Below are 14,270 nucleotides of genomic sequence, written 5' to 3' on the forward strand. Positions count from 1 at the left end.
ATTAGTGAACCAGCTGAGCTGTTAGTTATTCCAATAATGGCCAGCACCGTCTCCTCCATGGGGGTTAGGAGATGCAAGAGCAGGTTAACTCCTGCTGCCTCCGGTTGTGTGCCACCTTCTCCTGCAAGTGAGAGTGAAGTGTGTCAGTGAGTGTCGTACAATCTGTTTGGGTGATATGGCTGTCATAGTTGAATAGCTGGCAGTGTGTGCAAGCTGTAAGATGAGGCTTGCAGCAGTGCTAAGTGTGTGAGGGTGAGGTGAAACTATGAATGTTCGGCATGAGTCCTGATTGATAGAGATTGTTGGTAGGCAAGTGGCAGGGGTGTGGTGAATTGAGCAGTGGCTGAGGCTAGTGGTGCAGTTGGTAGGATATGGCATTTGAAGATTGAACTTACACACCTTTACCACTCGTGTGAGGTCATTGAACTTCTTGCCGCACTGCATCCAGGTCCTCAGGCTTGACTCCTGGCATTGACCCCCATGGCTATCTGCTCCCATTGCCTTCAGAACATGTGTCTGGAGGGCCTCCGGGCCCCCTGCAGATACAGGACATCTCACCTATGTTTCACCTCCTCCACCAAGGCCTCCAGTGCAGCGTCCGACAGCCTTGGAGCCCGCTCTCTCCCATGTTGTGCCATTCTTCACTGTTTCCCAGGTCAGATTCACTTCCTGAATGACTACCAGTACCTTCTCCAGCCACTAAGCATCTCCCCTTTAAGAGCTGCAGGCTAGCTTTAAGCACTGCAGGCTAGCTTTAACTGGTGTTAGCAACTAACGATTTTGGGCCCTCTGTTGATGTGTGCAGCCAAGGAACAGTGTGGTTAGTGCTGGCTGCATGCTGCCGTCATGGAAACGAGCAGGCAGCACGAAGTTGGCATGCTGCCTGCATTGCAATCAATGGGCGTAGGTTAATCGCACATCGTGATCCTCGCGCCTGTTTTTGGGAGCTATCAAATTTAGTCCCCATATATTGTTGCAGCACTAAAATTCAGTGTTACTGTGGCTGATGTAGCCTTGTTGCTGATCAATAATCGCCCTTCCAACAGGAAAATGTTGCTAATTTGTTTCTCCCATCTATCCTCTGTGTGGGCGACAGGCTTTAGCAAATTCAATGGGCTGGATTTTACGAACCTCAGTGGATCCGTGGTGGGCAACATCGCTGGCGTGTCCCAACCCCACTGCAGGCTCCAACCTGCCCTGTAGTATGAATTTTCTGTGATTGGGCTTTTGACTTAAGTCATTTGATGAGAAGCCATCAGTCGGATTCCTTAAAGGGACGATAGCCAACTTTAATTGACATTTGTGCTGTCAGTGTTCTACATCATTGAGGTGCTGCAAACACTGACAATCACTGCACAAAGGCTGCACCCAGGTTCTCCCATGACTCCCTCCATATGCTTATGGAGGGAGTCACAGCACACAAGGAGGTTCTCTTCCCTTCCCATGGGCGGAAGAGACCTCCCCAGGACACCAACGCAGCCTGGTTGCACATTGCACAGGAGGGCACAAGCAGGAGGACCTGGGTGCAGTGCCACAAACGTTTCAATGATTTCATTAGATCATGAAACGTTAGTACAAAGCCACACTCAACCTCATCCTGCTGTGCCTCACATCACATCCCCATCACTCTGCCTTCCCTATCTTACTCCTGCACATCCTTACTCATACCAACTTACCTTGCACCTCCATCCATCCCTCTCCATCTACATTATCACATCCCCATCTCGCTAGCTACCCCTCACACTCACCCTCATCCTAGTGCAATCATACCAACTAACAACGCACAAGGGTAGCCACTTGGGTGCTTTATCCAATGTTCATGTAAAGTTTCTGTTAATGTGGTGTCAAACATTGAACCCTTTATTTTCAACACTTTGTGTTCTTGGACAGATTTGTGCGTACCTTTGGAAGTGGCTTAGTGAGTTGCAGTGAATGGTGAGGCATAACATTACCTCCGCAATGAGTGTGAAAGGACTGGCTTGGGCATTTTAGGGATGCTTTATGGTGTTGGTGTATGGTGGTGCCAACCTGGCGCATCATGTGACAGCCAGGGTGCACAGCGCCAAGTGAAGTAAATCTGGCCATGGTGAGGCCATCCCTGGCGTCCCGGGCAGTAATGTGGTCAGGTGCTGATGCCCTGTGTCCGATGCAGCATCAGTTGATTGTGGAGAAGGTTGGTGTTGTTGTTGGTGCTGCTGGTGTGCCTGGTGATGCTGCTGTGCCTGGTGACGCTGGTGTTTGGGCTGATCGTGGTGGGATTCTAAGTACCAAGGTGAGAGAGTATAAAGTGTACCCATGCTGTTGGAATAGATGGCAGGTGAAGTAGAGATGACAGAAGCGATCTTTCAATGGTGGGAGAGGTAATGAGGTCAGACCAGATGGAGACTTGTGTAAAGACTTGCAGCAATCTGAATCTGTAGTGGAAATGCAGTTTAGAGAAGCTAGGGGCTAAGGGAACATTTCTCAATCAGCTGGGAGCTTTGACTTGACATCTAAAGCTGTCAACTCATCAGCTGATTCAATGGCCACTGACCTCCCGCCTCAGCTTCACAGATGAGTTCTAGGCACAGCGGGAAACCAGTGGGCAACGTGTCAAATTCAAAAAGTTGGGGGAAAAGCATTGTTAAGTGGCTGTAAACAAGCCACTAATGATTTCAATTGCCTCTCCCGCTGCTGCATGTTGTCTCTGCTCAGCGCTGGCAGACCCGACATTTGGTAAAGGCGTGTGGCGACGGGTTCACAGCAGGGTCCCAACCCGCTGGGGAAAAAAAACACTTTCCCACCTGACCCACCACAGATCCCGCCCGCTGACCACCCCCCCCCCCGCAAAATCCAGCCCATAATGACTCTGCTCTCATTCTGTTTATTGCAGCCCAAGAACGCTGATTTGGAATCTGTTCATTTAATTACCTTTCCAACTCTCATTTTATTTTTTTAATTTTCAGGACTGTTTCGGAATATCAACCTATTTCCTCTCGTGTGCTCCCAATGCCACTATTTATAAATACGTGGAGATGTGTAAGAAGGATGTTTGCGCTTGTAAAGGAGCAGGGCAATGTAAATGTGCTCATTTTAAAGAACTCTCACGTCAGTGCACACATATAGAATCTTCACGCTGGGATACATGGAGGGGACCTGCAAATTGTAGTAAGTTATCTCTGCGGAGGACAGTCAGAAATTGAACCAAACTCTTTTAAAAGTTAATAGGACTACTATATTTTTTTCAATCTCTTGAATTAACCGACAAACAAGATTTTTGTAATTACCTTTTGATGGTTAAGAGCATTGTGTAGGTCAAATTATAAAATCATCAACTTTTCCTTCTCAGCACCGCCCACCTGTCCTGGGAATCAGATTTACAAGGAGTGTGGTCCTGCCTGTATTCAAACCTGTACCGATCCAAATCCTCAACAACAGTGCGATCAGTGTGTGAATACTTGTGACTGTCCAGAAGGTAATTATGTTTAATAGTTATCGATGGTTCAACTTTCTTTTAGAATACTTTGTACCTAATATTATTCAATGGTTGCACCAATACATTTTCACAAACTGAAAATCTTTTTAAACTGCTTGGTTTGGAATGAAAGGGTAAGTTTAACAAAAGGATGACAAGAAGAAAATGGTTGAATCCATCTTCCATTTGCCCCTTGACATCCATGATTTTGTTTCTCATTTCTCTTTTTGAATGAACTGTTGAAGTGAAACACATTCATTGTTTAACATGACTGCACTGTGATCAAGTACAGCAAAGAGGTTTCCTTTAAAAACTTTGAAAGGACTGAATCAAGTTTACAATAGGCAATCCTCGGACAATTTACTTTTTTTTGAGATGAAGCTATGTATTTCCCCTTTAATGACACAATATTCTTCTGTAACAGGTGTAACTTTTTAACTAAGAGTAATCAGTTGTTCACATTCTGGGTAGATTTGTTAAAGCGAGTGGAAATAGCCCTAAGTATTTATGGAAATGGGAACAAGTTGTGGGAGTGTGCAGCCCTACAATAAGGTTGTTTTCTTTTAAATTGCCATGGGTTCAATTAATTTGGTAATTCTGTAATGTGTGTGCCTGGAGGGTTCCCACTTCCATTGGGGGTTTGAACTATTCTTGAATAAAACATTGCCAAAAAAAGTCAAAATAAGTTGAATATCTTCAGATGAAAGCCATGTGCTTTGTTTTTGTTCTGAATAGATGTACTTAGGTATTTATTTTACTGTACTGCAGGCACTATGCTTGATAACTTAAGAGGAGGCGACAGATGCATCAGCAAGATGGAATGTCCTTGTGAATTCGGTGGAGCAATTTATAAATCTGGGGAAAAGAGAAACACTTTCTGCCAGTCATGGTAATGTTACCAGTTCAAGTCATATACATGTCAATAAATTAATGTTCAAACCTTTCAGCAAAAACACCTTGCTATAAATGTATTTTTTAATGCTTTTAGCACCTGCCAAAGTGGAATGTGGGAGTGCTCCGATCTTAATTGCCCTGAAATATGCAAAATTGAAGAAGGAACTCATATCACAACATTTGATGGCAAATACTATAATTTGATCGGAGATTGCTCATACTATGCTGTTGTTGTACGTGAGCTTTTGCTGTTTGTAACTTAGTTTTTCAAAGAGGCATTTTGCTGTAATATTATTCACCTTGTCTGTCAAATGCATTGCTGAGTTATGTATTTCAAATTGTTTTTCACAGGCAAAAGACTGGTCAGTAAAAATTGAAATGCATCCATGTCAAGCAGCATATAGACAGACATGTTTACAGCGAGTTACGTACACAAAGTATCAGGTAAGATTTTGGGATATTATTCATTTAGGCACTTTGTGTTGCAGTTTTTTTTCTAAATGCTATAACATTGATTTTTTTTCATTCTAGAACACCTACATATTCAATAATGATGGCACTGTCGACCATAATGGAAATACAGTGGGAATTCCTCTAGCAAATGGTAAATTACCTGTCAATCAATCAACCTATCAAACAACCAGACAAATGATGATTAAAATGAAGTTAACCTGATTTTTTTTAATTTTCCAGGTGATATAATAATATTTCAACAAACTTCAATGTACCTTCAAGTAATAACGAAGTCTGGGCTGAAAATGCAAATACAGATATCTCCCATGATGCAGCTTTACATCTCACTGCCCAAAAGTGCCAAGGGAAGCACAAAAGGTACAGCTAACAGTGCACTTTTGTGGGAACAACAATTACTACATTGATTGTGTGATCAATGTGTTAAACTAGATCTGCGCTGTTGTATCTAAAGTAATTGGGGACAAAAGGAGCTCCGGACTGTATCTGAATTCTCTTGATGGTGTCCAGTCTTTTTTGCCCTTTATAGCTTCATGAAGAATTGCACCAATCCTGTTTTTCAGTTAAAGAGTTCATCAACTCCCCTTCTTTCCTTAGTTTATTAGTTTGCTCTGTTGACCTTGTGCACAGGTTGGATAAAAAGGAACAATTAAAGCAATGAGTAAGATTACTAAAGCAACATTGCTGCACCCATGTGTTAAGTACGCCTTCCAGAATACTCCAGAATATAAGAAAATGTGCTGTGATATTTTTCATATTGCCATTGAAATTTTGAAGTTAAATATATATAAAATTTCATGTTTACTAGAAAAAATAGCTTCAGAATTCATAATACATATCCTTACATCAGCTCTTTTAAAGGCTCCTCTAATTATCAGTTGATTTCCCTCCAGGTGACGCAGACAGTATGCACATTCAGCAGAAAATACTTTGAATATGTACATCAGTATCACTGTTCACACCCATGGGCCAGTTGTTTTTGTAGAACCACTCCTAAAACCGCATTAAACTGTCTGTTAGAATAAGACTTGGGATTATTCCCATGATCTCTTTATTTTGGCAATGGCTGTATGTGTCTCTAATATATATTGTGAGCTGGATTGATCTTGCAGGGGTAAAAGATCCCCAAAACAGACTGGGGATAATTTTAAGCTAGCCCACCTATCAGGAAACTAACGGGATTGGGTAGAACACAGGTTTTACACTCCGCTCAATAGTACGCTCCATTGACGTGACTGGAGAGTAAAATTGAGTGAGGTGTAAAACTAGCATTACACCCGATCCTGTCAATTTTCAAATGGCCAGCTTAGGTAAAAATTCCCTGTTTAGAGAAAACAAATATATTTTGTACAACATTTTAATGAACTGTGGGTTATTAATGAAATAAACTCAATTTTATTCATCCATCAGAAAAGGTTACATGTGAACATAATTGGTCTCTTGTGATGACCTGTACTGTTCTTTTTCCTAGGTTTATGCGGCACCTTCAATGACAATGCAGATGATGACTTTCTATCTGCACAGGGCATCGTGGAGTACACACATGTTACTTTCTCTAATTCTTGGAAAGACAGTCCCGGATGCCCTTCACCAAAAGTGAATCCTACCTGCATTAGTTCAGAAAATGGTAACTTTTGAATAGAATCTTCCTCATTACTTTGCAATGTTTCGTTTTTTTTCAGACAGTGTACTCTGTGGACTTAACTGCTCAAAGTAGCTTCTCTTTCCTCTTGATTGCTTTTAATCCTCATCTGGCCAGAGTTCAGTACACTCATGAACAGCAGCCACTCTCACCCCCGCATTAATACACATTAAAGATTGATCTGGTTGCTCTTATGTAAATCTTTAGAATCAGAGTTTTGGTTGGCTGAAGCCCTGCTTGCTCCAATCATCAAAGTGGGACCTGGGAGGCTGAAGAACAAACGTTAGTGGAAGATTCAGAATTTAAGAATAAATTGCTAGGATAACTAAAATAGAGTATATTATTTAGAAAAATATTAAAATAAAAGACATTGAGAGAATAGGGCTGAGGAGAGAATAGGATGATAAGGAATGTGATGGAAGCAATGCTATTATTCTGTGTCAAATAGATGACTATAGACATACAGGATAAATATAACTAGAGTTAAGATAGAAATTGTCTTTCCTTAATAACTGCATGATAGAGGCTGGAGACCAGCTTTCTTTAAACTGGAGACAGGCTTTATGATCTACAGATTAGACAAAATGCAAAAGCTTTGTCCTGACTTATATATGGTCAAAACAAATGTTAATCATGTCTCATCAACTGATTTGATTGTAAAGGATGTACCATTGTGAGCCTGAACCAGATTGCTTGAAGGCTGTTTATTTCAGGGGCTTGTTGCCCTGGGAAGCTATTTTACTGTCTTTCCTCAATTTCTTTAGTTCATTCTCCAGTTTCTGGGACTGGAACTTAGACTCCATGGGCTGGTACAATAGCAGGGGAAATCTATTAAAGACGGTTTCCTCCAAAAATTCTTGTAGATTATCAGATTGTGCAAGAAACATTTTCTGAAGAAAATATTTTAAATTCTTGCAGATTGATCTAAATTTCTTGTTTTTTTTTACTATCTGTAACTTCTCGAAGGCAGATTGATAAACACTGTAGTGAAATGGGGCCAACTAGAACCAAATCATCTGGTTTATTTTACATGTATTATGTGAACAAACAGAATATTCAATGCAATTAATTGAAATTCAATCTAATTCCTATTGCTTCTTGTAACATCACAAATAATAAATTACGCAACCTCACCCCGGATACAGGCTTAGATTACGTCAGTATTTGCTGAACTGACTGGCTCTGACTTTAGGAAAAGAGAGTTCCCTGAGTGTCTTTTAAATCTAAACTTTTCTGTAGACTACTCCTGTTCCAGCTTGACCAGACTCAACCTGCAATCCTGCTCAAACTCTATGTAAGGGAATGGCTAGTTGAGCTGGCAATGAAAGCTGCCAGTGGCCTCCTGGGTGTGGGTCCCCTAGCAGTCACCCCTTGCTGTGCTCAAAACAAAGGAAGCAGCATTATATATGTGAATCTCGCTAAAACGTATTAATGATCTCCACTGTCTCAGACTCAGATGGTATATGAGAAACACAATTCTGCTAGTCACTTTGCTAATCCTGGTTGCTGGATCGAATGCGCATTCTCAAATATGTTATGTGAATTTAACCTCTCAAGTACTGAATTTAACTCAATAGCAACATCAATATAAATTAACCCAGAATCCCTCCTAAGCCTAATAAGCAAGAATCTTGAACTCTGACAGTTTGAGTAAGGTGTGGTAAGGCGGAAGGGGGGCGGTGGCAGGGGGTGGAATATCTGCCCTAGCCTGACAAACCCAGAGGCACACTGTCAACAGTAGTCACTGCACTGACCAGGAGTGGAATTGTCTCCTTGCTAGTTCTCCTTGAAGTGCCTCGGGACATTTTATTACATTAAATGCGCCATATAAATGTAAGTTGTTGTTCTTCTTGTTGGTCAGGAAACGGAGGACAATTTAGTGTCTTTAGTGACATCCTGGCTGAAATCAGGTAATTCAGCACAGATCCAATCACTTCAGATTTTATATAATTATATCTTACATTTGTTTGCAGAAAACTACGCCAAAGAACTTTGTGCGTTTTTAAAAGACCCTGCAGGAGATTTCTCCAAGTGCCATGCTACAGTGGAGTTTGACAAATATTATGAAGTAAGTCAGAATTTTGTATGAACTTTTACAAATGAAAATATGTTATAATCCTACTAACAGGTTAAAGTTTCCTTCGAAATTATGTTCAGTTATACACAATTAACATTCACAGTATGTTACTATAATAGGGTTTTGTTTATGCCCCAAATCTAGGGCGAGTTTCAAATAGCTTAGACCCACCATGGACCTTATCCTCCTTTATGTCGATTTTGAATGAAGTATCATTTACAATAAAGATTAAGACAAAAAATAGCTTATTAGAGCACAAGTAAAGTAAGCATTTCACATCGTTTGGATGCACAAGTCAGACTGTGCTGCCAATCATTCAGATATACCAAGCTACCCATCATCTTAATGATATAATCTTAGGCTATTAGGCAGAAATTTAAAGTTGCATTCCTTTAATTGTTCCAGTAAAGGTTACAGGGTATTGATAGGTTTAGGCTTATGGAAATCTATTAATCAATTTAAATAAGAATGATTGTTTCTCTATATAGTTTTTAAAGTCATGATGATATCCACAATACAGATGTTTAAAGGTGGACTTTTATAACAATACGTATTTTGTTGTGTTTTTAGATGTGTAAAGTTGCCTCATGTAACTGTGCGAAGGTCAACGACTGCGTGTGTGCTGCACTGGAAGCCTATTCTCATGCTTGTGCCGCAAATGGCATCATAGTGAACAACTGGAGAAGATCAATTTGCAGTATGTGGTTTTTGGTCACGTTTTATATTATAATCACAGAAAGAAAAGTGACAGAGGTACATTAGGAACAGGAGTATGTCATTCAGCCCCTCATGGCTGACCTGCACCCTGACTCAGTTCTCCCGCCTTTGCTCCATTTCCCATGATACCCTTGCCGAACAAAAATCTATCGATCTCAGTCCGGAAAGCTCCAATTCTCCCGCATCCACAGCCTTTTGTGGAAGAGAGTTTTAGCTTTCTTATGACGCTCCGCCACTATTTTAATGGCAGTCTAACTTATTTATCTTAACTCTTTGCCCCCTAGCTCTGAAATTCTATATACAGCAGAAAAATGTAGCTGTTTCCAACCTATTGAAGCCCCACATAAAACTTTAAAACTTCTATCAAGTTGAGTCTTTTCTCAAGGAAAAGAAGCCCCAGGGTACCTAATCACTCTTGGTGGCACAGTCTGTTTGGTTATTAGTGTCGTCACCTTCTGCTGAACTCTCTCCAATAACACAATACCACTTCTGAAAGAGAGGAACTGGAAACAGGGCAAATATTCTAGATGTGATCTAACATGCCCAACAATTTTAAAGCCATATCTTTTGATGAGTATGTGATACCCTTATGCTGTGGACCAGAAGCTTTCTCTATGCTGCTCCGTTTCTATTGCTGCTTCTTTCATACGACTACTACCAATTCTTACCAGTTCCAAACTTCTATTTTTTACACCCCCTTGTGTAATTCTGCAGGAATTCCTCATGATTGCCTTTACAATATTTTAACAAGCAGAAAGCCATTTTTTTTTAGAATATTTGCTCATTAAACCCCATCCATTTCTGAATAGCACCAGCCCTCAAAGCAGTGATCACAATAGACCACCAGTGCAATCTACTGGCGTTGCACCACTGTTAACACAAAACTACTCTTTTGCTACAATTAGCAACCAGAGGAAGATATACCTCTAAGGAGAGGTGGACATTGGAACAGGAGTAGGCGATTCAGCCTGTTCCACCATTCAATTCAATCATGGCTAATCTGTAAGTCTCATAGCCCCAGTAGGAAATCTTAGCAACTGTTGTGTAAACACGAAATGGTAAATGAAGACTTGAAGTTGGTGTATTTGGGACACACTCGGGATTGATTACAGGACTTAGCAGATCTACATGTGACAAATACGGAAGAAAAAAGTTTAAAAGAAACACTGGACAGTGTATGACATCTTTCTTCTCTGCTAATTACTAAGTATGATTAATGATATTTTATTAATATTATGGCATCTTTCATGAAAGAAAGTGACTTTTTTTAAATTAATTCCTGGGATGTGGGCATCGTTGGCAAAGCCAGCATTTATTGCCCATCCCTCGTTGCCCTTGAGAAGGTTGTGGTGAGCCGCCTTCTTGAACCGCTACAGTCCATGTGGTGAAGGTACTCCCACAGTGCTGTTAGGGAGGAAGTTCCAGGATTTTGACCCAGCGACGATGAAGGAACTGCGAAATATTTCCAAGTAAGGATGGTGTGTAACTTGGAGGAGAACTTGCAGGTGGCGATATTCGCATACGCCTGCTGCCCTTGTCCTTCTAGGTGGTAGAGGTCACGGGTTTGGGAGGTGCTGCCGAAGAAGCCTTGGCGAGTTGCTGCAGTGCATCTTGTAGATGGTACACACTGCAGCCACAGTACACCGGTGGTGGAGGGAGTGAATGTTTAAGGTGGTGGATGGGGTGCCAATCAAGTGGGCTGCTTTGTCCTGGATGGTATCGAGCTTCTTGTGTGTTGTTGAAGCTGCACACATCCAGGCAAGTGGAGAGTCCTTCACATTCCTGACTTGTGCCTTGTAGATGGTGAAAAGGCTTTGGGGAGTCAGGAGGTGCGACACTTGCCACAGAATACCCAGACTCTGACCTGCTCTTGTTGCCACAGTATTTATATGGCTGGTCCAGTTAAGTTTCTGGTCAATGGTGACCCCCAGGATGTTGTGATAGGGGATTTGATGATGGTAATGCTGTTGAATGTCAAGGGGCAGTGGTGAGACTCTCGCTTGTTGGAGATAGTCATTGCCTGGCACTTGTGTGGTGCGAATGTTACTTACCACGTATGAGCCTAAGTCTGAATGTCGTCCAGATCTTGCTGCATGCGAGCAAGGACTGCTTCATTATCTGAGGAGTTGCAAATGGAACTGAACATTGTGCAAACCTCAGCAAAGATCCCCACTTCTGACCCTATGGTAGAGGGGAGGTCATTGATGAAGCAGCTGAAGATGGTTGGGCCTAGGACACTGCCCTGAGGAACTCCTGCAGCGATGTCCTAGGGCTGAAATGATTGGCTTCCAACAGCCACAACCATCTTCCTTTGTGCTAGGTATGACTCCAGCCAGCGGAGTGTTTTCCCCCTGATTCCCATTGACTTCAATTTTACTAGGGCTCCTTGCTGCCACACTTGGTCAAATGCTGCCTTGATGTCCCGTTAGTTGCTTAATTGTCCACCACCATTCACGACTGAATGTGACAGGACTTCGGAGCTTTGATCTGATCCATTGGGTGTGAGATCGCTTTGCTCTGTCTATAGCATGCTGTTTCCGCTGTTTAGCATGCATGTAGTCCTATGTTGGCACGTCATTTTTAGGTATGCCTGGTGCTGCTCCTGACTGTGCAGTGGTCATTCCTACCAATACTGTCATGCATCTGCGACAGGTAGAACAAGGTCAATTAGGTTTTTCCCTCACGTTGGTTCTCTCACCACCTGCCGTAGACCCTATCTATATCAGCTATGTCATTCCTGACTCGGCCAGCTCGGTCAGTAGCGGTGCTACCGAACCACTCTTGGTGATGGGCATTGAAGTCCCCCACCCAGAGTATATTCTGTGCCCTTGCTACACTCAGTGCTTCTTCCAAGTGGTGTTCAACATGACAGAGTACTGATTCATCAGCTGAGGGAGGGCAGTATGTGGTAAGCAGCAGGAGGTTTCCTTGCCCGTGCTTGACCTGAAACCATGAGACTTCATGGGGTCTGGAGTCAATGTTGAGCACTCCCAAGTTCACTCCCTCTCGGCTGTGTACCACTGTGCTGCCACTGCTGGTGGGTCTGTCCTGCTGGTGGGACAGGGCATACCCAGGGATGGTGATGAAGGAATCTGGGACATTGGCTATGATTCTGTGAGTATGACTATGTCAGGCTGTTGCTTGACCTGTCTCTCAGCTCTCCCAATTTTGGCACAAGCCCCCAGATGTTGGTGAGGATGACTTTGCAGGGTCAACTGGGCTGGGTGTGTCATTGCCAAGTCCAGTGTCTACGTTGATGCAGGGAGGTCCATACGGTTTAATTCTCAGTATACTTCTTTGTAGCCTTTTGGTACAACTGAATGGCTTGCCAGGCCATTTCAGAGGGCAGTTAAGAATCAATCACATTGCTGTGGGTCTGGAGTCACATATAGGCCAGACCAGGTAAGGACGGCAGATTTCCTTCCCTAAAGGACATTAGTGAAACAGATGGGTTTTTACGACAATCCCATAGTCACCATTACTGATATTAGCTTTTTATTCTAAATTTATTTAATGAACTGAATTTAAATTCCCCAGCTGCCGTGGTGGGATTTGAATTTGTGTTTCTGGATCATTAGTCCAGGCCTCTGGATTACTAGTCCAGTAACATAACCACTGTGCTACCGTTCCCTGAATTGTGCAGTATTCTTGGAAAAGTTTGTTCATTCATTATTTATAATGATTTACTTCAATTTTAATCAGTTTTAGAATAAAGAACAAGATCAAAGTCTTGTCACAGAAATATAAAAAATGTTGCTGCCCTACATTTTTAAAACATGTGGTTTAGTCTGCAGACAGTGAACTGATTAGGTTAAGTCTTCACCAGTTATAAAACATGTCGAGTAATTAGCAATGCATTTATTTGGATTCAGGACTTTTGGCTAAAAAATAAATGGCTGACCTGGAATCTTTCTGTTTTTTAGAAGTTACCTGCCCCAACACTCAGGTTTTTCAGTATGATATGAGAGCTTGTAACCGTACCTGCAGACAACTGTCAACGACTGATTTCACATGTGGGGTTCAAGATGTTCCAGTTGCTGGTTGTGGCTGCCCTGAGGGAATGTACATGAATGACAAGGCAACCTGTGTGAGCAAATCAGAATGCCCGTGTTATGTTGATGGTTTGATTATACAAAAAGACCAGATTGTTCCTATAAATGGAATGACATGGTGAGTGCTTTTATTTTGCTCTGCACAATTTGTATCAATTAAGCACAACCAACTGTAAAATAACGAAGTGCAATTTTTCTCTCAGTTTCTGTGAAAATGGAGTTCCTTCCTGCCCTAATGGAGTTAGCCCAACCATCCCACAAGGTAAACAATTTTTCAATCTCTGTTAAAGCCATTGAGATACAAAATTTAAATTTAGAATCAAATTAATAAGTAATAATTATCTTTAAAAAAAACCTATGCTTTTCTTTAGATTGCAAAGGGAAACAATTTTCAGACTGTAATACTGTCAGTATATGTAAGAAGACGTGTGAAACTCTAAGCAAACCATGCGTAAGTGACCACAAACCTATACCTTTTTGGTGTTCAGGTATCCTAATTTATAGGCCAGTGGGTTGAACAATAACAGGGTCAACTATATAATGAATGAAATGATCCATTCCAGTTGCGATGCCGATTAGAATTACACTCTGTGATTTCCAATTAAATTTATAACACAGAGAGCAAGTGAGAGTGTGATTCGATGCCATCGCAGTCTGTAGAATTTTTTACAAAGCCAATAATGGAGATGTGTATAAGATTTTAACTTTGTGATGATTAATCCATAGATGCTGTACATCTATAAGATTTATCACCAATACTTCCAATTGATAAAATGCTTTCTTTTTTATAAAGCCAAATCCGTGTGTCCCTGGCTGTGTGTGTCCTAACGGTTTGGTGGAAGATTCCAGTGGAAAATGCATTGCACCGGCACAGTGTCCTTGTTTATTTGGTGGTGAAACCTTTGGTTCTGGAGAAACAATCAAAAGTGGCTGCAATAACTGGTGAGCTTGAACAAATATTAA

General features: G+C 41.7%; 1 protein-coding gene across 1 annotated transcript in view; it reads left to right on the plus strand.

The window, feature by feature from the left end:
- The window catches only part of LOC147105636 (uncharacterized), a 308,669-nt gene that overhangs the window by 9,348 nt on the left and 285,051 nt on the right, over positions 1–14,270 (plus strand). Inside the window, exons 8-21 of the mRNA XM_086010932.1 lie at positions 2,946–3,147; positions 3,329–3,454; positions 4,223–4,343; positions 4,443–4,581; positions 4,700–4,792; positions 4,880–4,952; positions 5,042–5,179; positions 6,291–6,446; positions 8,435–8,529; positions 9,109–9,235; positions 13,179–13,425; positions 13,511–13,569; positions 13,679–13,758; positions 14,101–14,249. Of these exons, the coding sequence (XP_085867058.1) occupies positions 2,946–3,147; positions 3,329–3,454; positions 4,223–4,343; positions 4,443–4,581; positions 4,700–4,792; positions 4,880–4,952; positions 5,042–5,179; positions 6,291–6,446; positions 8,435–8,529; positions 9,109–9,235; positions 13,179–13,425; positions 13,511–13,569; positions 13,679–13,758; positions 14,101–14,249 (1,805 nt within the window). The remainder of the gene's footprint in view (positions 1–2,945; positions 3,148–3,328; positions 3,455–4,222; positions 4,344–4,442; positions 4,582–4,699; positions 4,793–4,879; positions 4,953–5,041; positions 5,180–6,290; positions 6,447–8,434; positions 8,530–9,108; positions 9,236–13,178; positions 13,426–13,510; positions 13,570–13,678; positions 13,759–14,100; positions 14,250–14,270) is intronic.

Source organism: Somniosus microcephalus, chromosome 17, assembly GCF_052327205.1.
Source record: "Somniosus microcephalus isolate GS21.2 chromosome 17, FLI_Smic_1.0, whole genome shotgun sequence".
Classification (NCBI taxonomy): domain Eukaryota; kingdom Metazoa; phylum Chordata; class Chondrichthyes; order Squaliformes; family Somniosidae; genus Somniosus; species Somniosus microcephalus.